General features: G+C 34.4%; 1 protein-coding gene across 4 annotated transcripts in view; it reads left to right on the top strand.

The window, feature by feature from the left end:
- Window positions 1-7,236: 7,236 nt before the first annotated feature.
- Window positions 7,237-26,857, top strand: part of LOC127804771 (uncharacterized) — a 116,253-nt gene continuing 96,632 nt past the window's right edge. For 3 of the 4 annotated variants that reach the window (XR_008023724.1, XM_052341769.1, XM_052341768.1), the window contains exons 1-3: window positions 7,237-7,596; window positions 9,236-9,417; window positions 9,498-11,759. Coding sequence is in view for 3 of the 4 variants with exons in the window: in XM_052341769.1 (XP_052197729.1) it covers window positions 9,243-9,417; window positions 9,498-11,759 (2,437 nt within the window). In the remaining variant the exon portion in view is untranslated. Of the gene's footprint in view, window positions 7,597-9,235; window positions 9,418-9,497; window positions 11,760-26,857 lie in introns of those variants that run through there. The other variant, XM_052341770.1, reaches the window with a different exon arrangement.

Genomic DNA, 26,857 nt, shown 5'->3' with positions numbered 1-26,857 from the left:
TGGAGATATTGTGTTTGTGAATTTGGTGTATTGTGTTTGTGAATTTGGATATTTATGGGCCATTTAGGTACAGGTAATCAGGTATTTCAAGGCAGATAGGGTAAGTAGGTATTATTGAATTTAGAACCGCCACTATATTTTTAATAAGTTCATTTAGCGACAGTTTACAAACCGCTGCTATAATTTGAAATAAATTAATTTAGCGACGGTTATAAAACCGTCGCTAAGACATTTAACAATAGTGGCGGTTTCAGAAACCGCGGCCAAATGAACACTATAAAAAAAATATAGCGGCAATTTCTGAAACAGCCGCTAAGACATTTAACAATAGCGACGGTTTAAGAAACCGCCGCTAAATTCAAAAGAACCGTCTCCAGTTGCGGCGATTTAGGAATCGCTGCTAAAATTATCACTTAGCGGTGGTTATACCAACGGTTGCTAAAAACTGTCGCTAAATGCCGCACGATGGCTATATTAGCGGTGGTTTTTAAAATCGCCACTAAATCACTTTGCGGCGGTTAGAAACCGCCGCTAAATGCCAAAAAAATCGCAGCTAAAAACCAATTTTTTTTGTAGTGTCCTTAATCTTCCTAGATGTCCATAGAAAAAAGGTTTCAAGAATTACACTTTGGTATGAACTTTTTGGGTAATTGCACTTAGACTTCTTTTAACTTGGTCCCTATGCCATTTTTTAGTTACACTTATGCCCCTGGAGAAAGGATTTATTATGCTAATACCCCAAGTTTTTAGGTAAATTATACTTTTAATTAATTAAGTTTTGATGATTAACAAATGTATTTTTATGATATAAATGTATTTCTTTCTCATATAAAAAAAATATTTTGAATTAAAAGTTAGTACAAAGAGTAAATTTATTTTGAATTAAAGGTGGTTTGTCTTTAAACATATTTCTTTCTTTTGATCATTTATGTCTCAAAATTTTATTTTTGAATTTTCATTTATTGATAAATGTTTTTATTATTTATGTAAAAAGCATATTTATTTTAAATTAAAGAAGAATTACTTTTAGATATGTTTTCTCTTTCTCATATAAAAAATAAATTTATTTTAAATTAAAGAGAATTGATTTTATATATGTTTTATCTTACTTATGCAAAAATTAAATTTATTTTGAGTTAAAGGAGATTGCTTTTAGACATATTTTTTTGTTTTAATCATTTATGTTTCAAAAGCTTATATTTGAATTTTTAAATCTTGATTTCTCATACAAAAAGTAAATTTATTTTGAATTAAAGGTGAGACGTGTTTTCTTATTGTTTGAAAAAGTCTAAACATTGTTTGAATTTCAAACTTTATATTAACTCTTTCTTTAGTGGCTAAAATGTTTATAAATACCCTCCAAACTCATTTTTTGAGTATCCATTGCACATATTGCACATCCAAAACTTTCAAAAGCTCTCAAGCTAATTTCTAAGCATTCCAACACTCCCAAATATTCATTGTTCATCTACCGAAGAGCCACAAGGCAAGAGAAGAAAAAGAGATCGCAAAACCGAATCCGATCTTCTCTATTCAAATTGAGGTCACTGCTTATTTATTTATTTAAATATTATTGTTTTGTATAATTTGTTCTTAATTGCTTATTTGTGTCCAAGTGTGGACAAATTATTTGTAACATTTAAATTATTATTGTGAATTGTATAGCTTTCTTAGAACCGTTAAAATCAAGGTGAATATAGTTTCTAAGGTAAGCTAAGGAGAAAACCCTGGTGTTGGTGGTTTTCCTAGAACCTATTGTAATCTAGGATTGTATCTAGTTTTCAATGTGAACTAGTGTAAAAATCTTAGTGAGATTAGTGAAATCCCAAGGGTAGTTGAGACCTTGGGAGAGTGGAGTAGATGTGTATGGAGACATCGAACCACTATAAATTATCTTGTGCTTCATTTATTTATTCTTGCTATATCTTGTGGCTTGCAATTTATTAATCTCAAACTTCTATATACATAGTTACAAAATCTTAATTTGTTTAAAATTAAATAACAAGAATTTAATTAAAAGAAAATAATTTATATATATTCTTAGAGAAAATAATTAATCAATAATATTTATTAAAAGGGAAAAAAATTTTAAACACTCAATTCACCCCTCATCTTGAGTGGCCATACCTTAAGGGACCAACCGTTATGATTTAATGTAATTTGAGGTATCATTTGCTTATATCTGAGATACCCAGTTGCTATTTTTGAGAGATGGTTCTCCATGTATTTAGTTTTGAATATATACTATGGTGCGATTTCCATGTTATGAATGAAGCAAATTCGATTATGTACCATATCAAGTTTCGATTATTCCTTCTACATTTATAATGATTACATGTCTTAGTTTAATGACTCTTATCTTGGTATGTTGAGAAAGTAGAACAAGATTGTCGGGGAATGATTTATGTTGAGTTTATATGAAAAAAATAATATATTTTCAAAATTCCCTAAATTATTTAACGCTTGGGAAAAGCAGAACGTTATAGAATGTTTCTTAATTGATCTTATGATGGTTGTAATGATGTTAATTCTATGAAATAAAATTTTGAGATGTATTTGGTTATTATTTGAATTGTTATGTCTTGAGGTTCAACTTCCTTATTATGTACACACTTGCAGGTGTATATAAGAGAATTTAATTAAAGAGTAATGGTTGAAACTCTAATTCTTTAGGCCTATGGAATATACGGGGCACATTTTTTAAGTAGCGTTTGTTAAAATGAGTAAAATAAGGTTAAAATATTTTTCGAACCATTATATGAAGTGATCAAGATAAGGCTGAAAAATATTTTAAAATTTTTATCAAATTATCTGTTAAATTTTTTATAATGAATTGGAGGACATATGTGTTTTTTTTTTATCTATAAGGTCCAAAATATGCTTATTTGGAGAGGGGAGAAATAAGTATATCTGAAAAATGTTAAATAAAAAGTCACGTAACTTCTTTTTCAAATGTTGTTAGATAAATTTAACAAATACATTGGAAATAACAAAAATCTAGAATGTTTTTTATATCTTATATTTTTTAATTTATATTTTAGTTAACAAATATTACCATAGTGGTTATACTCAAGTTTGACACCACTTTACTTGAGTTGCTAGACTTAGAATATAACACGAATAGTGAAACAATACAAGCATATTCCCTGATTTCTAATTTGACAGTATATATTTTTATGTAGGCCTGAGTTAACTACATAACAACATATACTAGAGGGTCGTGAGATAATGCCCATTATTATGGATTTTAAAATTATTTTGAAATCAATTGAGAGATTGTTAGAATTTCAATGGTTTCAATTAATAAATTTATTGTTTTTATTAAAAATAGTTTGGAAATGTAAAAATTCATTAATTTTAACGAAGTTATTTTAGAATTTAAAAAGTCTTGTATCAAGTGTGGGGATTTAAATATGGAAAACTATAGTAAATGGTATTCCTACAAAAAAGTAAAGCAACATGCAATCTCTTCTACATGTACCTTCATTGTCCTATGAGTGAGGTTATTAATTACTCGTTTAGCTGAAATGAATAGTCTAATCACTTGTAGAAAATTCTTTGAACAAGAAGACTATATTGTGGATTGGTGTAACATTTAAGATTGTGGCTTTGCAGATAAACCTTATCTAAGTCAACTTTGTTGTAATGTTTTTAGGTTTGTTATAGAGTTAATCTTGCTTTGGAATGGGATGCTATGTAAACATCCCTTTGGGTGTCTTTACCCCCCCCCCCCCCCGATGGTTCAAAAGTAGAAGCAAAATACCGATTGTGGAGCAATCTTGGTCTACTTTTTTGAGCTCGCTTCATCCCTTCTTCCTAAGGCACCAAAGTCTTTATGTTAGTGCAATACCCGACCTTAAAATGTCCAAATGTGCCAACATGGCTATGTAACTCATGTCTTATTCACACCACTTAGCATAACCATTTGACTAGGATAAGAAAGTGAAGGGATGGAGATTGTATTGGGGTTGAATTCGTTACTTATAAACTACTTCTTCGTGATGCAACGTAGCCTCCAATTGGCACCAACAATACCAAAAACACGATCATTTATAGTGGTTTTTTTGTGACAATTTTTATAATCATTGCTAAAATGAGTATTTTGCAATAGTTTTCAAAACCGTTATTAATAAAATGTTTATTGATGGTTTTTTTGTGACAATTATTTTAACCATTGCAAGTTTACGTGTTTTATGATGATTTTGAAACCATCAATAAATAATACACTATTCATTCATTGTTTCATGGCCTTTTTTGTCGTTTAATGATGATTTTTTTGTGGTGATTTTTTTTGATATTGCAATGATTTTGTTAAATTATTTTTCTATACATAATAAAATAATTAAATATATTGAGAATTTTCTCTTTAAAAAAAATTAACTTTTGTAAATGATTTATAAGTAAAACTATACATAAAAAATTAAAAACATTTATTTTTTAACAATAAAAATAATTAATAAAAACCATATGATTTTTTAAAAAATTAATTAACCATATTCAAAAAAATAATTTAAAATAGTGTTAAAATATAAAACACATCTTAACAAAAATTAAATACTTCAGAAATATTTATAGTTAATTAAAGAATTTAACTATATTAACAAAACATTAATCAATAAATATTAATATAAATATTTATAATTAATTAAAAATATTAATAAAATAAAGAATTACCATTCCTCCTCGAGTACACCTTTCTTCTTCCTTCATTTTCTCACACATTTGCCCTTACCTTTTCGTTAGTCTCCTCAATTGTTGATTTTTTTTTCTGTCACCGTTTGGGGCCCATTACAAGCATCACTATTGTCTCTCGACGTCTCTCTTATTGCAAGAACTACCATTGTCGTCATCGCTACTATAACACCCCAATCTTTTAAGAATTTTATCATCTTGGAAAATTAGATTTTTTTTACCAACATATTTCCGTTTTAGTCCTTTAACAATGATTAAGGCGACTAATCAAAATTTTATATGAAATGCAATTTAAATTGAACTTTGTTGAGATGTAACATCGAAAATTAACATTGAATTAATAATTCAAGTCTTTACATCTTGTCTTCCAATCTTTAATTAAATTAATGGAACTAAACTTTACAATCAAAGGATTTTCTAAATACAAAATTAGAAAAAGAAGTTATCTTCTATTGTTCATATTCTCTTCTCCACTTAAAGGTCTTAGATCACCTATTAACAAGTTTGAATATATCTAATTAGGTAATGAATTACCTAGTGACACCTACAAAATTATTTTTCGTAAGTATTATTCAATACATGGAATGCATTAACTACCTACACTTAATTTTGACAAACAAAGTGAAAAACGTCTTTTTTTGTTTATCAAATGAATCCACACCATTTGGTTAAAGACTAAACACCAATCACCCTATTGATAATAATGTATCTACCCATTTATCTACCAAGTTATAATGTACAAATGATATGTCCATATATATATATATATATGTATGTATGCTGAAATTTAGGTTTTATAATTATAAACTTTAGATATGCATAAATTTCATGGATGTAGTGCAGTTTAGGTCAAATAAACAGTCACTTGTAATAAAATGGAAATTGAAGGTCATATACATAGTAAAAAAGAAAATAACAGGTCTATGTGTAATAGCCCAGAATCTTTGGGGTAGAAGTGTAACCTTGAAAAGTTTAAAACTTTTTAAAAATTTCATATCTCTTCATTTTTCTTCTTCATTCATTCTGCTGTTATTAACTAGCCTTCAACTAGTTCCAGTTGTTGTCGTTGCCTCGTAAAGCCCCACCATCAACTGCTTGACTACCTTATTCTTAGAATAAGTTATTGTTGATGCAAAAAATTACCATAAATCACTGTCTATAATTGAAAATCAGTTATTAGATGATTTTTTTTTTTGGCAACTAAAACTATCGATTTTTGCATTTTTTTTCTTCTCAATCTCTTTCTTCTCTACTTGGTCTTCAAGCTGAAAGAAATAAAACCTATTTATATGCGAAAGTTAACGACCCAACCAATGCAACCATCGCATCCCTAGTCATATTCGTCACCTTGATCGCTCCTTGACATCTTGTCATCACCTGGTTATCACTGACATTTGCATGTCCTCTTTCACTTTTGTTACTTTATTGTGTTGCATTTTTTTATTATTTTTTTTTTGTTTTGATATCTCACTCATTTGTGTTTAGAAAATATTGTTGAAGGTACTAATATGTTCTTTTTCACACCATTTATAAATGTCGTAGAATAATTAGATTTGATTTGCAGTCGTTTGCTTGAGATCTAAGCTTAAAGTGGCCTATTGGAGTTGTTATTTTTGTTTTGAACAATTTTTCCACAATTTTTGAAGCTCGATTACTTTTAATTCAAAAGTTTATTGTGAAATTTTGTTATGTCATTGTATTATCGACTATACATATTTTAACATCATCTTTTTGTTTGTTTAAATTCGGATTCGTTGAAAATTTATTCGATTCAAAGTAGGTTATTTAATCAATTTGATTATATTTTACCTAACTTAAGATTTAACTTTTAACCCATTTGATGATTTCTACGAACTTATCTAACATTGTTTACAATGCCTTGCATTGGGCTTGACCTGATATGATTTGGGTTTGGCTTATACATGACTATGCTAAATTGGAGCATATAAATATGTGTATATATATATATATATTTAGATTTTTAACTAATTTCATTTGAGCCCAATTCTTTATGAATTTATGTTTGGCTCTTTAGAATTTCTCCTGAGGTCTAAGTAATTTGCCAAATTATTGTTAAACTTACTAAAAATCAAAACCACTCATTTTTAATCCAATAGATTTGCCCAAACCTATTAGTGGGAATTGAGTATCCAACTTAAAAGAAATTAAGACTTTTGTAACTGTTTTTTACCTTGATTTTTTAAAAAATTATTTATTTTATTCAGAATGAATTTAAAATATATTAAAATTAGAAAACTACTACTATTTGTTTATAACAATAAAAAATAATTAAATCCTATTGTTATTAATTAAGAACTATATTTACAAAAGAATATTTAAAATAAAACTTTATTCAAGAGAATTTAAAAAAGCATTGATTTTTTTAAAATTATTAATTATATTCACAAAGAAATTATAAGGTTATTAAGATTAATTAAAACTACTATTATTTGCTTATAAAAATAAAAAATAATTAATTTCATAATAATATACATAATAAATGTTAATTGAAGCTTAATTCAGTAATTAAAACAACGAATGCACAGAGGGAGAGCGAGAGACACAGAGAGTGTGAAGAATTGGAGGGGGAAGAAGACGAGTCCTGCACCTCCCGGCGCCTACCTCCGTCGCTGCCGCCCACCTCCGTTGTCGGTCTCTTTTCCATCGCCGGCCAACAGCCTAGCATCGCCACCGCCACCGACACCACAACTGCTCTAGCGCCACCGCCGCCAGGAGTGCTGCTGCGCTGCGCTGCACCGCCACCGCCACTGCTGCCGCGCGGTGAAACACCGTCACCGCCTGCCACCACCGCACTTCCGGACCGCCACCGCAACTTCCGGACTGCCGCTGCCGATTGCCCCCGCCCCCGCTCCCGCCCCCACCCCCGTAAACAGTCAAACACAGGTATATATATATATACATATATATAGACATACTTACCCATTTTTTAAAGCTAGATCTACTAAAAATTAGCCGTCGGATGATCTTAATTCTTGAGTATGTTAGTCACCGTAACCGGGGGAGACCGGTTATAGGCTCCGATCACTTGGTTATGGGCTCCGTGCTTCTATTTTATTTTTGAGTTCGTGCCATATGCCATTCTTTTGGGTTTGCTAGAATCATTTACCAGCAATTTTGATCGTGTCATTTGCTATACTTGTAGAGATTTCTCCTGGTAGAAATAACTAATTTCTACAAAATTTGCCTTGTCTAGATGTATGTTTTTTGGCTAAACATCTTGATAGGTTTTTCACTGAAGCAGATTAAGAACATTTTTACATTTTTGAAAAATTTGTGGGTATTCCAATAGCATGGATACGGATATGCACACCTTTGCTCACCAATTTTAAAAATTGAGGATGTGAAAGAGGATCATGTCAAATAATAAATCATATGTTAGATTGATATATGAAATAATTTATATTCTATGTATTAGAACATGAAGGCAAACGATTTAGGACTTCAGATTTTTGGAAATTAAAGACACTAAAGGCGAGAGGCGTAGTAAGTTCTGATATATTGTTTCTATTTCATAATTATTTTCAACTTATTTTTGATATATTGTTCCTATTTTATAATTATTTTCAGCTTATTTTTTGATATATTAGTGTGATTGTGTTTGTTTTAAGTATGGACATGCAAGATGTCGCTATGGACGCAAGTGTTATTTTTTATTTTTTTATTTGTGTGCGCGCACGTGCACACAAGCATTGTCAAATATTCTTTTAACTATTCAGATCTAAAAAAGTGTTTCATATATATTTGGAAATATTCAGCGAATATGATACGTTTTTTATATTCTTAGTGCTTCATAGTGGGCATTGATCTTGTGTTGTTGTGATGGCCAATTGGTAATTGAGGGATGGTCCTCCCATTCTGAATTAGAGCTCTGGATATGCATATATAATTTTTCTTGGTTAAATATTCTTGCTTTGCTCTATAAGGCTTTAAGTAAAATTGCAATGACTACTGTGTCTGCAATCTTTTATCTGCCTTTTATGTATACTGAAACTTGTAGGTAAGTTCTAGAGTTATATATATATATATCCCATTTTCAGTATTTCTATTATCTATAGCATATTTTGGTGCTTTTTTTTGTATTGATGGTTGCTTAAACCCCTCCCAGTTGCCCCCCATCCCCTTCCCAAATAAAAAAGGGAAAAAGAGAAAATCTCTTAATGTAATAATGGTTGATCTTTATGATTGCATGTCAATCAAAATTCTAGTTTTGACTAGACTTTGACTTATTGGCTTAAATTCGTGGATGAGGTTATTTGTTGTGATGAAGTTTTGGAGTATTTTCCTCCCTGCTTCCTTTCTCCTTTCCTTTTTATTAATTTATTTTTGTGTTCTTCTTCTTGTTCTTGAAATTGGCTGAGCATTTAGGGATTTGAGGGGATCTTACCTTCATTTGATTGGTTTAATGGCTTCATGTATGCATGTGGGATTTAATTAGTTTTTTGAAGGTGCCTATAACATGATTTTTGTCCATCCATTTTTCAGTGCATGTATTTTCAAATTGCTTTTTTGTTTTTGATCTTAGGACTGGCATGGATATCAACTCTGGTTGTCAGGGCCCTGCTATGTTACAGTTGCACAAATGGGACACCACCGAAACCCAACTCAACCTATCAGAATTTCGTGAAGCTTTTATTTCCCCCACAAGGCAGCTACTATTATTGCTTTCATACCGTTGTGAAGTTTTGCTGCTTCCTTTAGTTAAAGGTGAAGTTTTTATATATGATCTGCCTCTCCTGTGGTTGCACTCGATCTTTTTAGTTGTTCAAAATGCTTCCCTTCTGCAGGGGAATCGGATTCTAAGGCTCCTGGATGCAGTTCTTATGGAAATCTTCAGGCTCCAAGTTCCTCGGCTTCCTGTTCAACGGGGTTGACAGCACCTATTAGGTCAGATTTAGGGGAGGATATTTCAAGAACTCCTAAGTCAACGAAGATGGTTTCTAATAATGATTTTTCTCTTGAAATTAGTTTTCCAAGATCTAATAATTACCCTTTTGTTTGTGATGTTAACTCACTGGCTTGGGGTGTATGTGGGGACTCCTATAATCAGCATGAGCAAGCTCCTTTTAGAGAACTTCTTTTTATCTGTGGCAACCATGGTGTGACAGTCCATGCCTTCCGTGGACCAAACAGTTTCCATGAAATGGCTACTACCATAGTGGGGGGTGAGATTGGAGAGGGGAGGTGGGTGGAATGGGGACCATCTACTACATTAGCCCACAACATGGAGGCAGTGGGTGACTTTGCCTCATGTAATGAAACCTATAAAGATGTTATTGATGTTAAAAGGACCAATGGAACTGGGGAATGTCAAAGTGGCCTACGAATGGAAGCTGGGGAAGATGAGCTATCCAGAACTGTTGCTCCAAAGAGATGGTTGCAAACATTTTTGGCCAAAGTTGGCACTGTGAAATTGGATGGTAATGTTTGGACTAGATACCCTGAGACAACCTCTGTTCCCTCCTCTGCGATGGTTGTTTCATTCAGTATTTTTGATAGTAGTTTTCCTCTTCTTGACTTCTTGACTGATACTAATTCAGTATCACATAAAAGTGAGGTCTGCAGTAAATCTGTTCCAGATCTAGCAAATAGTGCATTTGCAAAGCAAGGTTTTTCATCCAGTATATCAATCGAACCCAATGTTAAGTCCACTGAGATTGATTCTGGGATGACCAGTTCATACAAATGCTTGAAACTTTTCTCTAGTAATTCTCATCACTTAGTTGGGTTTGCTTTAACATTGGCATCTGTCAATTCCAATGGTATCAATGAAACAAACTGGGGAAAAATTTTACTTCTGGTTGCAAAGGTGGGAAGCTGCGGAATACAGTGGGTTTGCTCAGTGAAGCTAGATCAAAGCGTAAATAGTGCGCTGGATGGTGACTGGACAGACTTTGGGTTTTCTGACAATTTTCTTATTTGCCTGAATGCAGCTGGAAAAGTGTTTTTCTATGGTGCCATAACAGGTGAATATGTAGCCCATGTGGATATTTTACGAATATGTGGGCTTCACCATCAATTAATTTCTGAGGAGCAAGAAAAATTGTTTAAGGAAGGTGATGTGGCTCCCAGAAGTGTTGATATCCTAAATGATCTAGACAGTGTTAATGATAGACCTTCTTGCAGAAATGGTGATTTCTTCAGTAAAAGGATGTTTAGAAGGCTGCTTATTGCTGGACATACTTCAGTATTAGCTGTAATTGATAACTATGGTGTTATCTATGTTATATTAGCTGGTGATCATATTCCAACAGAGTATCATTCATCTGAGAAACAGCTTCCACATTTTCAGCATTTAGGGCTTGGAATATTGGTTGGTTGGGATATTGGTGGTGCGGATATAAGCCATCAAAGGTCTTATTCTAATATATTTGGATCTTATGAGGAAAATATGTCATCCTTAAGGAATACAAGTTCTTCTTACATTCACCACATGAACAGTAATGTGCTTTCTGGAATCAAGAACAGCTCTCTGAAAAAGGAAGGGGCTCACTCTGAGTCATGTCTGAGTGGTTTCTATGGTGCATCCCAGATAACAGATAACAAGTTCTCCAGCCATGAACCATTATCATATTATCTGAGAAAAATCTTTCTTCCCATGCAAAAGTTTAGTGAAGATGATATTGTTTGTTTTTCACTTTTTGGAGTCACGCGGCTAATTAAAAAGGGAAATGGGGTTTCTCAAATTGTTCACTCTAGTTTGCACATGGACTCTGCAGTAAATGATGATAGATACTCTAATGTTGCTGGTTTGGAAGCTTTTGTTGGGGAAGCAATTGGTTGCACTTTCCAGGGATGTTTTTATTTGGTGACCCAAGGAGGTCTTTCAGTGGTTCTCCCCTCATTGTCAATTTCCTCAAATTTCCTTCCTGTTGAAGCAATTCAGTACCCACAATTAATTTTTAGTACGAGATCAGGGCATCAATTTGGAGATCTTCTCACAGCAAAAGGATTGGAACAACCTTGGGCACCTTGGAGAGTAGAAGTTTTAGATAGAGCCCTTCTATATGAAGGCCCTGAAGAGGCAGATCGCTTATGCTTGGAAAATGGTAAGAATCTTTAAAGTTGAAGTGTGCTACTGCTAGCAGTTATTATTTCTGCTATTATATGATAAATGTTGTCCCAATTGAAGTTAAATTTTTCTCCAGTATTATGTGATTGTTGTTCCATTTTCTGCTGCTTAGTTTCCATGGCCTTCAAATCATCTATCCTTTTCTCTCTCCAAGGTTTTTGTTGTGGCAAGATTTTGAACTTTCAAGAATTAGATGATCAATTGTAATAGGGTTGAAATTGGATCGAACTAAGACCTGCTTGTGAGCCGAATATGATTTGGTTTAGATCTTCTAGTGTGATTCATATTGGATCTGAATCAGATTTGAGAAGTCTGATTGCGATTTACTTAATTTATGTTATATTTGATCAGATAAAAGCTGGTAAATAATATAGCACTTCATACTTATATAATCTATTGTGACTTTCTTATGGGGAAAATATCTATTGGGCAAAACAAAGTTATCAATATTGTTTCATACCAGAAATAATCTGGTACACAAAATGGTAAATACCAAATATTGGCTGGTAAGCCATCTGAGGAAGGTCCTTTCTGCGCACTGCTCACACTGAAAAGGTATATCTTCACCATTTCAGTGGAGAAAGTTAAGAGTGAGGTTGTCAGATTGAAAGAGAGACAGCAAAGTGAGGTGGAAAGAGAGGTTAAGGGAGGGAGACTGCGAGTGAGGATGAGGGAGTGATCCATCACGGAGAAATCCACAAAGAGAGAAAGAAACAGCTCAGGTATTCTCTCTCCATGTTCATAGCGTTTCTGTCTCTAGATGGAAAACTTTCTTTAAGAGTGCAGTGCTATAAGGTAGAGTAAGTAAATACTTTATTGGCTTTTGTATGTTGAGATATGTGTAGTTGCCATCGAGTTGTAATTTATTAAGTGTGATTGAAAGCTCTATTAAAAGTTGGAACTCTTCATTCTCTAATACTTTCTTGGTTTCTAGGAATTATTCAAGAGTGAGAAAAAAGTGTACAGGAAAAAAATATGAATACACATATTGTCCCAACCCCCTCTATGGGTTGTGTAACTAGCTATCAACCATATGCCAAGGCTTCATCAACCCTAAACATTCATCCATATTATTATCGAAGAAAATAGCCCAATATTCATAACTGAAGCAACTAAAAGGGTAAATTACAAAAAAAAAAAAAAAAAAAATTGAACTTTTAGGTTTGTTACAATTTTAGAATGAACTTTTATTTTTTGCGATTCAAATCAAACTTTTAGGTTTGTTACAATTTTCTAATGAACTTCTAATTTTTGCAATTCACTAACTGAATTTACAATTTTGTGGCACCCTTTGTTTGTGATATAACATGTTTTTAAGTTTTTTTTGAAGGTAAAACCTGACTTTTTCTAACAACGTTCTATGATTGTAATTTACAAGTTCAGTAAGTGAACTGCAAAAATTAAAATTTCATTATGAAATTGTAACAAAGTTAAAGTTAAGTTAGTGAATTGCAAAAATTAAAATTTCGTTCTAAAATTTTAACAAACATAAAAGTTCAGCATTTTTTTTTGGGTAATTTACCCTAACTAAAGCAATAATTCACTAACATCCTCAAGATTTACGTAACCGAAATAAAAGTAACTGAAAATAAGATATCCTAAACTAAGTTAACTTACATCCCCCATGCTGAGTACACGTCTAGCCCTACTAATCCAAGATAAAGATTTCATACATATACAATAAGATTATATTTCAATTTTCATGAATTCTCAAATATTCCCAATACATTTTGTATATCTACAAAAGATTTAGTTCGTATAACATGCATAGGTACCAAAGTTTACATCCATTAATCATTATCACAACAGAATACCAATAGGCAGTATAGCCCTAGATTTATCAATGCCATGAGAACCACAATTCTTAAGAGTCCCTCAATGTACAAGGTAGTCCAAAATCTCTATGGATCTAGCAAGTACCCATAATCCTAGATTTGCACCGCTGTAGAAAAGTTCTCAACATTGGATTTCCAGAAAGCTAGCACATTCACAAAATTCTTTTCATGCTTTTCAAAACAATTTAAGAATTCCATGTTCTCAATTTATTTTCAGAAATCCTCAATTCACGCATATATTTCAAATAACAAACTAAAGAATTTGACATGATAATTTTCAAAGCATGCATGGGAATAAATTTTCCAAAAATGTAGTATAGCAGAAATAAGCAGAAATAATCACTCACCTGACCCCTTAGTAGAGAAAATCCACAAATATCTAGTGATGTGCTTCTCCTTGATTCCCATAGCTCAAAGTTTGATAATTTAATCCTTCTCTAAGCTTGTATTTATAATTCTTAGGGTTCATCCAATTCCTATCTGGTTTTGGATTCAATTATTCACCTTCGTTTCTAATTTTCCAGTTAATCATAAGCCTTATCAAATCCTAATAGGATAATATATAAGTTTTTCTTCTAATTTATCCTCAAAATTTAATCATCAATCCTAATCCATTTTCAACACAGAATTGGTTTGCCTTCGAACTTTAGATGAATAATTCCCTCTTCTACAAGGAATTGATTGGTTCCCAATTTTGACTTATCCTAAGCCTTGCCAAATTCTTTTTAATTTGTATCTACATCTCTTTCTAATTTATCTTCAAATTAATTTTTGAATCCTAATCCCTCCACAACTATGATTATCCCTTTCATCACAATTTTTGACTTACCCTTAGCCTTGCCAAATTCTCTTTAATTAGTATCTACATCTCTTTCTAATTTATCTTCAAATTAAGTCTTGAATCCTAATCCCTCCACAATTATGATAATCCCTTTCATCACAACTTTTTATTTTTAAAAATCTGGGTGTTACACATATAAATATAGAGAGAAATTTGAGATAAGGGTGGGGATTAAGGATATAAATGAAAAGTCAATAATATTTCAGAATGATAGTTGATAATGTGAAAAGTTGTTTCATCATAAATCTAGAGAGATGGAGACTAAGAAATTATTCATAAAATTGATTAGTGTTCAGGGTTAATTATGTTTAATATCTTAACCTATTACTTATTTTCACTTAACCTTATTTTTTAAAATGTATTACATTTGTTTAACCTCATTATTCTCACATAATTTATTTATTTTTTAAATTTTACATTTACATATTTTAGTCTTGTTTCCATGTTGTATAAGTTGGTCTCACAATATCAATGATGTGATGGAATAGAACTATATCAATTATCTTCAGTCACCGCTATGACATGAAATTTTTCTATATAAAGATAGTGTTGGAATTTTATCTCATTATTTTCTTACTAGAGGGTTGTCGCATTGTTCTTTTGCATGACTTTGTATTCTCTATGTGATTTTTAGAAGTTAGTTGACATTATGAATGTTGTGTCACTAACCCTAACTTGGTTAGGATAAGGTGCAATGATGATGATGATGGCTACATTTATGTATTTGCATCATCAGTTGTATAATTCTTTTTCTTATATTATTAATTTGGAGATATTATTATTGAACAAATAGAAAACCCGAGGTAGGAATATTCTAAGTAAAACTGGAGGTGAACAAAATGAATTATTTTCACACTTGTATTTGATCTCCAACGAGGTATATATACATGAGTAGGCCTTAGTTTGCTCCTAGAATATAGGAATTCAAAATACAAAAGTTAAATATAGTACAACAACAAATATGATAGGATTCAAACTTGAAAGATAATTCTCTTGTATCGCTATGGAACTACTTCATTTGTAACTTCTTATCCTTTCTTTATCTTCTCAACTGTCTTTGATTTAAAATTCTTCTTCTTATCATCTTATCTCTTTTATCACATTCCAATATGAGATGGAGAATAAGGCGGCTGATGGGCTGTCTAGGATCTGCCACGCAACAACTTTGGTGGCTTTAACAGTGCCTAGGGTGGTCCAATTGGAGAGGGTGGCAAGTGAGGTAGACGCTGATGAAGGACTGCAAAGAATTATCCAAGAGTTACAAATTGACCCCTCCTCCCATCCTAATTTCCAATTGGTGGACAAGCATCTTGTCTACAAGGGACAACTTTACTTACCCTAGGGATCCGCACTAATTCCGTTGATACTCCAGGAAGGGCATGATGGAAGCATGGGATGTCATTCAGGGTTCTTAAAAACTTACAAGAGGGTGACGACGAATGTTTATTGGCCGGGTATGAAGAAGGACGTGCATCGGTATGTAAGTGAGTGTTCGACTTGTCAACAAAACAAATATATCACCTTGGCATTGGGGGGACTGTTGCAGCCACTACCGATTCCTAACCAAATTTGGGACGACATCGCCATGGACTTTATTGAAGGACTACCAAAATCTAACAAGGTGGACTCAATCTTGGTCGTGGTGGATCGACTTAGCAAGTATGGACATTATATTGGCCTTAAACATCCATTTATAGCTGGGGATGTGGCTGGAACTTTTATCAGGGAAGTGGTGAGGCTCCATGGAGTTCCTAGGTCTATTGTGTCAGATAAAGACAAAATTTTTATGAGCAAATTTTGAGAGGAGATTTTTCGGCTACAGGGCCCCAAACTCAAAAGAAGTACAACCTATCACCCACAAACGGATGGGCAAACCGAGGTACTCAACTGGACTTTGGAGACCTACTTAAGATGTTTTGCTTCCTCCAAATCGAAGGCATGGTTCACTTGGTTACCTTGGGCTAAATTATGGTACAATACCTCCTATCACATAGCTGCCAAGTTAACCCCCTTTCAAGTGGTGTATGGGAGGGAACCGCCTCCCTTATTGCGGTTTGAGAAGGGAACTACCCCTATCTCGATGGTGGAGCAGCAAATGATTGAAAGGGATGTGATCCTAGATGAATTGAAAGCACAACTATTGAGGGCACAGGCAGTGATGAAGAAGAGAGCAGATCGGGAAAGAAAAGAAGTGAAGTTCCAGGAAGGAGACTTAGTTTATTTGAAATTAAGGCTGTATCGACAAAGGTCTTTGGCTGCTCGTACAAATGAGAAACTAACTGCCCGTTATTATGGCCCATTTTAGATTGAGGAGGAGGTAGGTCCTGTACCTTACAAATTGAAACTGCCACCACATTGCCAAATCCACCCTACATTTCACGTGTCCAACTACGGGAGGCTAAGGGTGCAATGAAGGCCACTATGGAGCTGGCCCAACAGCTTAATGAAGACTTGGAAATGGTGGTGGAACTATCAGTAGTGCTACAAGTGCGGTCGGGGGCTGGCTAGAACATGCGAGGAGTAGAAGTGTTGATTCAATGGAAGGGGCTTCCACCATTGGAAGCCACTTGGGAGCCCTACTCAGTGATCCAACCGCAGTTTTCATTTTTCCACCTTGAGGACAAGGTGAAAGTTGGGGGAGGGAGTGTTGATAGACCCCCGATTCACTGGACGTACCAAAGGCGTCCAAGGAATTGGGGATAGTTTGGGAATTAGGCTGCTGGTTGTAATAGCCAGCCAGGTGGAGGAGGGGTAGAATAGGAATTACGAGGTTGTGTAATAACCTACATGTGCGATTCCAATTCCGTTAGAGAGGGAGTGAATAAACGGGAGGTGGTGGCAGGTGAGGAGGGGGCGAAGAATTTACAGTGGTGTTTGGAGAGATTAAGGCCCTCTCGAATTGCCCTGTTTCCTGTTTCTTTCTTTTCGGCTATAATCGGATTGTAATTTTTTTCTATTGAATCGGATCATCCTACATTTTTTGGGAGTCTACCACTGTTAAGATATTAGTTATGCAAGAATGACAAAACAAATGAGGTGTGTGAGGAAATGAATATGAGATAAATATCATGATATTAATACAGAGTCTGACGATCCGTTTTATTTAAATGCCTTTCGGCCTTTTACGATAGTTAATTTAGGATATGGCAGACTAAAGGTGACATGATTTTTTCAAGTTTTTATGCTCATTTCTGTGAAGTTCTCAATTAGTTTCTGAACAAATGACAAGAAACAGTGAACTGAACTTACTTGAGTAACTAAGGGAGATTACTCGATTAAATGGAAGCTCTGATTTATTTCTATGACAATGGGATGCATTTATACACACCACTACACAAAATATCTCCTAAAAAGTAGGAATAACTATCTCCTAAACCATAGGAACAGATTTACAGATTTGAATTAAGAAATTTGATAAGAGTTGCTGGAGTTATCTTCTTCACACTACTTTATTTCCTTATCCCCTAACAATCTTATTATTTCATCCCATGAATTTCTCTTATCTCTTTTATCTTCTTATTCTTGGCCATAAGAGATAAACCTAATAATTCTATTTTAATCTTTCCAACACTCCTCCTCAAGTTGGTGAATAGATGCTAATCATTCCCAGCTTGCTCACAGATAGATCAAATCCTGGTTTAACCAAAGCCTTTGTAAGAACATTTGCTTCTTGAGACTTAGTAGAGATATATGAAAGAGTGACAACCCCACTTTGTATTTCAAACTTAATAAATTTTTTATCAATTCTCATATGCTTCATCTTGCCATGTTGGACTGGGGTATGGACTATTCTTATCATTAATTTACTATCACTAAACAACTTCATGGACCAGTTAAAGGTAGATTTAATTCAAACATGAGACATCAACATCTGTATCTAGATAAGCTCACATATTCCTTGAGCTATGGCTTTGTATTTAGCTTTTGCATTGCTGTGAGCTACTAAAGATTGCTTTTTACTTCTTTAGGTAACCAGATTTCCCCACACCTTTGTGCAATATTCAGTTGTAGACTTGCTATCTTCAATAGCTCCTGCCCAATCTGCATCTAAGTATCCAAATCTGTATTTGAGTACCAAACTATATTCTTGTCCACAGTTTTCTTTAATAGTAACCCTTTACTTGGACTTTCCTTGAGATATCTCAAAATCTGATTCATTGCATCCAAGTGTTTTTAAGTGGAAACATGCATAAATTAACTAACAATACTTACACTAAAAGCAATTTCAAGTCTAGTTAGAGACAAGTAGATTAGTTTGCCTACTAAATGTTGATATCTATTTCGATCTAGTGGTGGATCTTCCTTTGATACTTTATGCTTCCAATTTTGTTCTAAGAGTGTTCCAATTGGTCTACATCCAAGCTTACCTGTTTCTTTAAGCAAATCTAGGGTGTACTTTCTTTGTGAAATAAAGATTCCTGTTCTACTTCTTGCAATTTCCGTACCTAGGAAATATTTGAGAGCTCCTAGATGTTTCACTTTGAAATTGGCCTATAGCTTCTCTTGTAATTACCATATCATCAACATAAACAATAAGAATTGGTTGTTTTCTAGACTCTTAACCATTTTTTTATAAATAGAGTGTGATCTGCTTGCCTTTGTTTATAGTCAAGCTACTTCATTACAATATTGAATTGAGTGAACCATGCCCTTGGAGATTGTTTTAAGCCATAAAGGGACTTTTTAAGTTTATATACCTTGACAGACCCTTCCTGATCCTCAAATCTTGGTGGAGTCTTCATATACACCTCCTCCTCTAACGTGCCATTCAAGATTGCATTCTTGATATCTAGTTGGTGTAATTTACAATCCAAATTTGCAGTAATAGACAACAGAACCCTAATAGAGTTCAATTTTGCTATTGGTGCAAATGTCTCCTTGTAGTCAATCCCATATGTTTGAGTGAAACCTTGTGCCACCAGTCTTGCTTTGTACCTTTCAACTGTGCCATCCGGTCTATATTTAATTGTGAAAACCCATTTGCTGCCAACTGTATTTTTTCCTTCAAGTAAATCTACCATCTCTAAAGTTTCATTCTCATTTAGTGCCTTTATCTCTTCTAATACAACCTCCTTCCATTTCGGGTCTTGAGAGCCTCATGAATATCTTTTGGCACTCGGATTCCATTAACTTTAATAATAAATGCTTGAAATCACTTGAGAATTTGTTATAGGAGGATTTGCCATCGACTCGGATTTATGACTTTGTATTGGAGCTTGTGGTCTCCTAGAGTATACCAAGACTGGTTTAGAATTTGTGTACAACTCTCCCCCTTAACCTAAGACTCGAGTAGTGGAAGAAGTAGTGGTAGGCTCGGTTTGAGGCAACTCGGGTAAGGCTACAGGTATAGAAATAGTTGGATCCCAATGTTTGTCTCCTTGATTATCATGCTCCCCCTGGAGAGAAACTTTGGGATAGAAGGTTTGATTTTTGTCAAAGGAAATATCACATGAAATAAAAAAATGTTTTGAACACTTGTAGCATTTTTATTTTGGTGAATAACCAAGGAAGACACACTTAAGTGCCTTAGGATCAAATTTACCTCGAGTAGATTGGATAGTATGAACAAAAACTATGCAGCCAAACACCCAAATTGGGAGAGAATTATGAACTCTAGAGGAGGGAAATATAGAAAATAGTTCGCTGATAGGAGTACGATATTGCAGAATTTTCGATGGAAGTCGATTAATGAGATAAGTAGAAGTGACGATTTTTCCTTTGTGCAATGCTATTTTTTTTTGTTTTGTTTTTTTTTTTTTTTTTTGGGGGGGGGGGGGGTAAGCACGAGCTTTGATGGAATATGCCATGCTCTTCAAGATATTGGTTTAGCTTATGAGAAAAATACTCCCTCCCATTATCTATTTGTAGAGTATGAATTGAAGACTGGAAAACATTGGTAATGAATTTATGGAATTGTTTGAAGATGATGTTCACTTTAGACTTTTCTTTCATTAGGTAAACCCAACAAACCCGGGTATGGTCATCTATAAATGTAACAAATCATCATCCACTAGTTAAATTAGGTACTCTATATGGACCCCATACATCACTATGTATAAGATGAAAGGGAGTAGATGGTTTATAGGGATGGGGAGGATGATGTGTTCTAGATTGCTCGCCAAAAACACAATGATCACAATGAAACAAAAAATGATCTTTATTAATGAAGAACTAAGGCTACAAATGTTTCAAATAAGAAAAAGCTTGGATGCCTAGTTTATTGTGCCAAAGTTTAATGTTTGAATTTGAAACAGTACCAAGAATAGTAGGTTGTCTTAGACTATCATGGGACAATGGCTGTAATTGGCGGGTTTGGTAGGTGGGAATTTCGGTTAGGTAGTTAGGCCTAATTCAATTTTTCAAATAATTTGTAACATTTGAACTGGAGGGAGTAGTTGGTGCCTTTCTTGAGTTGGATTAGTTTAAATAACGATTGATGCCGCTCCTAAGGATCATTCAGGAAATAGAATTGATTCATTTCTCCTGCCTAATTCTCTCTCTCAATTCCCTCTTTTATCTTCCCCTCTTTCCATAGTTCTTCCCAAGTTCGAGGAGAATTCTCCTCTGTTAGATTCAATTATAACATTTTGGTATCAAAGCACGGTCTTGGGCGGTGGTTCTGGTACTCTCCCTTTTTCATTATGGCCGACGGCACCCACATGAAACAGATGGAGGTACAGTTGCAACAGGTTACAACGATAGTGGTAGATATGCAGATCAGAATGGGAAATATGGAGTCGTCTATGGAGTCAGTGGTGGAGAGGAGGATTGATGGGGCCATGGAATGGTGGCGTGAAGAAAGCCGAGATCAGCACAATCAATTGAGGGATCAGATGTAACAGTTCATGAGGATGTTTACGAGCAACAACCAGGTAAGACTCTCTCCTGAATTCCCTCCCAGGGAGAGATTTGATCCGATCTTACTGGTGTATATGCTTGCCCAACAGACTGAGGACACCTTAGAATTCGTGGCAGAACAAGGTGTGATAGGGGAGAACACAATGGAAAGAAGGAAAGGAATCCAGGCTATTGCTTATCAGCCTTGTTTTCCAATATCGAAGTTGGAGATCCCGATGTTTGACGGTGTGAACCCAAGGTGGTGGGTACATTGATGTGAGAGGATGTTTAGTATTATACAATATACCTGAATAGTTGTGTGTGACTCTCGCTGCTACTTACCTCAATGATGCTGGGGACCCTTGGTTCCAAGGATGGACATGAGTGAAGGATGGGGGCCGTTGGGCTGAATTTCTGGACAATCTATGCTAATGATTTGGGGACCAAAATATGATGGACGTAGTGGAGGAGTTTAACAAGCTACAATAGGAGGGATTAGTTCAATCATATCAATTACGGTTTGAAGAGCTTAACTCACTTATGCTAATTTTAAATCCACACCTCACGGAGGGATACTTTGTCTCTAGTTTTGTGAGTGGGCTGAGTGAAGAGTTGAGACCCACTATGAAGATGTTATGTTACTTGAGTTTTGCATTTGAGTGGCTAAATAATATAGAAGATTTGGATCATGTTAGATTATTTTTCGACAGTAGCAAATTAGGAATAAAAGTCTAATTTGCATGTATTTAAGTGAGGGGTAAATAGGGTATTTTATTCTGGGTTCTCTCTCTCTCTTGTAACTACTGCCTCTTATGTCTATAAATAGGAGGCGATAGGTAGTCTATTGAATGACTGGAAATCTGATCATTCTCATTGAGTCGAGTGTTGTACTCTTAGAGGAAAGTTTGAGAGAAAGCTTTGTAATCTGCAATGAGGGTTCTCGAGTGTATCAATGAGGGTTGTGGGGATGTGCAAGTGATTGATTGTACTATTCTTCATCAAGATTATAGTGGATTGCTCTCTTTGAAGGCTGAATGTAGGACTGATGTAAATCAGTTTGAACCAGAATAATCCTCGGTGTTCTTGTTTGGTTTGATTGCTCTAACTTTGTCTTTTGTCAATTCCTTTAATTTCTGTTTATTATTTTTTGTTGACTCTTTTAAATCTGTTCCTAAGGTCAACTCTGTGAGTGTGTGAGAGTAAGTGTGGTAGAATTCCTGTCCAAGAAAATAGTTCCAGTGACCCTAGGTATAACATGTTACAACCCAAAACCATAAAACAAGCTGTCGAGTGTGCAAGATTACATGAGTTGTTGGTAGAAGCATTGATGAGAAAATAGAGATGGCAAATGAAGGGTATAAATTCTGGCGTCATTCAATATGGCAATGAGGAAGTAAGTAGAGAAGGGGGAAGAAATAACCAAGGAAGGAAAGGGGTGAGTAGGTCTTTAGTTATTGTTCTCGTTCCCATAACTAGTGGAAAAATTGCAGAACAAAGGAGACAAGTAGGGTTGTGCTTCCATTGTGGGGAACAGTACACTCCGGGGCATCAATGCTGGAGACAACTCCTACTATTGGAAGGAGAAGACGAAGCAAAGGAAGTTGATGATGGGGCTAACATTCAAGTAGATTGGGAAGGGATGAAAGTGTGGAGATCTCTCTCCATTCCCTTAGGGGTCTAACCACTAACAGTAAGATCATAAGGGTGGAAGGAAAAGCTTAGGACAGTACATTGATGGTGCTAATTGATAGTGGAAGCACCCATAGTTTGATGAAGGCATTGCTAAAAAGTTGAAGTGTGAGCTAACAAGGACTCAACCATTATCAGTGACTGTGGCAAATGGCCACAAGGTGATGTGCAAATTGGCCTGTGTGGGATTCTGTTGGACGCAAAAGCACTCAAGTGCATATTTGTTGGATACTCTCTTATTTAGCAAGGATAAAAGTGCTATAACCCCACTACCTGAAAATTTATTGTCCTGTGATGTCTTTTTCATCGAGCATCAGCCTTATTTTGAAGACAACCCTCCGCCAGGAAATACCTCCAAAATAGAAGATTTTTGGAGTACAATTATACCTATACTTGATTCTTCTCCTACTCCACTTATTGCTCCTTTACCAACCCTTGTTTTTAATCCTGAAACATCCCAGATCAATCTTGAATCCAATTCAGATTCTATTCCTCTAGCCTTAAACCATCAATTGGGAGAGAAAGCAAACGCTACAATTCAAGAAGATGATCAAGTCTAGAATAAACCACCATTAATGGTTTATTCCAGAAGGCCTCATGATCCTCAGCCAACCAAATCATCTAATCCAGAGATAAGTCTAGAAAATGTGGCTATAAGAGATGTTGAGGCACAAAACAGACTGGAAAATGGAAAAGAAGATGATCTAGGCATTCCAATTTCCAATTGCCCTAAGAAAAGGGGTGAGATCCTGCATAAAACATCCTATCTCAAATTATCTCGAACACTTAAGATTATCTCCTCAATATCGATCATTTACTGTCAGTCTTCTTGATAGTGTGGCTATTCCTAGAGATATTTATCTGGCACTATAAGATGAAAAGTGGAAGGTAGTAGTTTTGGAAGAAATCAAAGCTTTGGAAAAGAATGATACTTGGGAAATTATGGAGCTACTAGAGGGAAAGAAAGAAGTAGGCACCAAGTGGGTGTTTACTATGAAGTATAAATCTGATGAGAGTATTTGACAGGTACAAGGCAGGACTTTTAGCTCAAGGATTCACTCAAACTCAAGGCTTGGACTACGAGGAAACATTTGCTCCAGTGGTTAAACTAAATTCCATTTGGGTTTTATTATCCTTGGTAGTAAATCTAGACTAGAGACTACATCAATTGGATATGAAAAATGCTTTCTTGAATGGTGAGTTGGAAAAAGAAATCTATATGAGAATACTGTCGGGTTTTGAGGAAAATAACCCAAGAGGGAAAGTATGCAAGCTAAAGAAATCACTATATGGTCTTAAACAATCTCCTAAAGCATGGTTTACGAGGTTTAGTGATACCTTACACAAGCTTGGATACAAGCAAGAGCAGACAAATCACACTCTTTTCACAAGGATAGAAGTTGATGGAAGGAGAACAATTTTGATAGTTTATGTAGATGATATCATCATCACAGGAGACAATAGCCAAGAAATTGAGAAGTTAAAGCATCAACTGAGACAAGCATTTGAGGTAAAAGAGTTATGATAATTAAGATACTTCCTTGGATTGGAAGTGGCAAGAAGCAAGGAGGGTATCTTCATATCTCAAAGAAAATACACCCTAGATTTGCTAAGGGAAACAGGCAAACTAGGGTGTAAACCAACAAGGACTCCCTTAGAGCCCAGTTGGAAGAAAAAAGAAGACAAAGAAGAATATCAAGTTGAGAAAGAAGAATATCAAGTTAACAAAGGAAGGTATCAATGCTTGGTAGGGAAGCTTATCTATCTATCTCACACAAGGCCAGATATTGCCTATGTTGTGAGCACCATCAGCCAATTCATGCGCTTACCAACTAAAAGACATCTTGAAGCAGCTTACCATATCCTCAGGTATCTCAAAGGAACACCTGGAAAAGGCTACTGTTCAAGAAAAATCAAGATAGAGGAATTATTGGCTATGCAGATTCTGATTGGGCAGGTTCTATTGAGGATAGTAGATCCACATTAGGGTATAGTACCAAGCTGTGGGGAAAGTTAGTAACTTGGAGGAGCAAGAAACAATAAGTTGTTGCTTGTAGCAGAGTAGAAGCTGAGGATCGAGCCATTGCACAAAGGATTTGTGAGATAATATGGATAGAAAGACTAATGAAAGATCTTTCTATGCCTATATCATCTCCTAAACTACTCTATAGTGATAACAAATCAACTATCGACATTGTAAATAATCCAGTGCAGTATGACCGGATGAAGCATGTCAGAATTGACAGGCATTTTGTCAAGCAAGAGATGGAAGAAGGAGACATAAGACTCACTTATGTTCCTATTGAAGATCAACAAGCAGATATCTTAACTAAAACAATGCAAAAACAAAGTTTTGAATCACTTAGAGGCAAGTTGGGAATGATTGACATCTATTCCTCAGCTTGAGAGACTGTTGGAAGAAGAAAAGGAATAGAAAAAGGCAATCAGGAAATTCAGTTTAAAAGATAAGAAAGAATGATGATAGTTCAGTCTCAAGTTATCCAAATTCTTGTTGATCTAAATCTGTAAAGTAGATAGATAAAGTGTATTAATCTACTCCTATAAAATAGGAGAATATTTAGGAGGTTTTTTTGCAGATTTTTTAGGACTTTTGCGTATATATACCTTACAGATCAGTGAATTATACATGGAGGTGTGATTCCATAATTTTTCTACCTTGTTTCTTCAGAATAAATATTTTATACTTATATTTAAGAATATAACTATTCCTGTATGTGACAATGAGATGTATTTATACGCATGACTATACAAAATATTTCCTAAAAAATAGGAATGACTCTCTACTAAACTATAGGAACAGATTTACGGATTTGAATTAAGAAATTTGACACAGTTGTTGGAGTTATCTTCTTCACACTGCTTTGTCTCCTTATCCCCTAACAACCTTATCACTTCATCCCTTGAATTTCTCTCCTCTTTTATCTTCTTATTCTTGGCCATAAGAGATAAACCCGATAATTCTATTTTAATCTTTCTAACAGTTTCTATTGACAAATTCAATTGGTGGATTAGAAGCTTGATTTGTGTTCAAGAAGCACATATGCGGACTTGGCATCACACGATAAACTTTGAAAATATTAGGACACCAGTGGGTGGGACATGCCAATAAATGTATAAATATTTTATACTTATATTTAAGAATATAACTGTTCCTGTACTCCTTTCATTACAAGTATATTTATGTTACCAAAATAGTCAGTTTAGATATATTGCATCAATTGTTAAGAAAAGGGATATTGAAGATGTTACCGGTAGAATCAAGTAAAAATGATTGAATTGGGGTTGTGCTTCTAGCAAATTATGAAATTGTAAAATCTCTTTAAAGTTAAAAAAGAGATTTTATTGGACAATTATAAGACCAACTTTGTTGCTTGGCATAAACTATTGGGTAGTAAGAACCAATACGTGCAAAATGTAATGTACCTAGATGAAGATATTACTATGAATGTGTGGTCATGCACGGAAATATAGAATTAGAAATGAGATTATCCATAAAAAGGTTGGAATAATGCCTAATGAAAATAAGATATGCAAGACAAAACTAAGATGGCTTGGAAACATGTGAGATGAATAGAAATGATTGGTGAGTTTAGAATCCATTTAGACAGCCCCCATCTAGTGGGATTAAGGCTTGTGATGATGGTATGTTTCCATTTTACTTTCTTCAAACTTTTTGGTTTTTCATTTGCTTACATGATGTAAATACATATATTCATTTTGAACACATGTTCTTGAGGGGGAAAAATTGGACATGTTTAATCAGTATCATGTGCCCAAAAAAGTATCTTATCAGTTTGTGTGTGATGATATTTTTGATGCAATGAGAAACCTTCTTAGAAATGTTAGATTTGT

The sequence above is a fragment of the Diospyros lotus genome, chromosome 6 (genome assembly GCF_014633365.1).
Source record: "Diospyros lotus cultivar Yz01 chromosome 6, ASM1463336v1, whole genome shotgun sequence".
Classification (NCBI taxonomy): Eukaryota; Viridiplantae; Streptophyta; class Magnoliopsida; order Ericales; family Ebenaceae; genus Diospyros; species Diospyros lotus.
The sequence above is the reverse complement of the archived record's forward strand: the minus strand, read 5'-3'. Positions and strand labels throughout refer to the sequence as shown.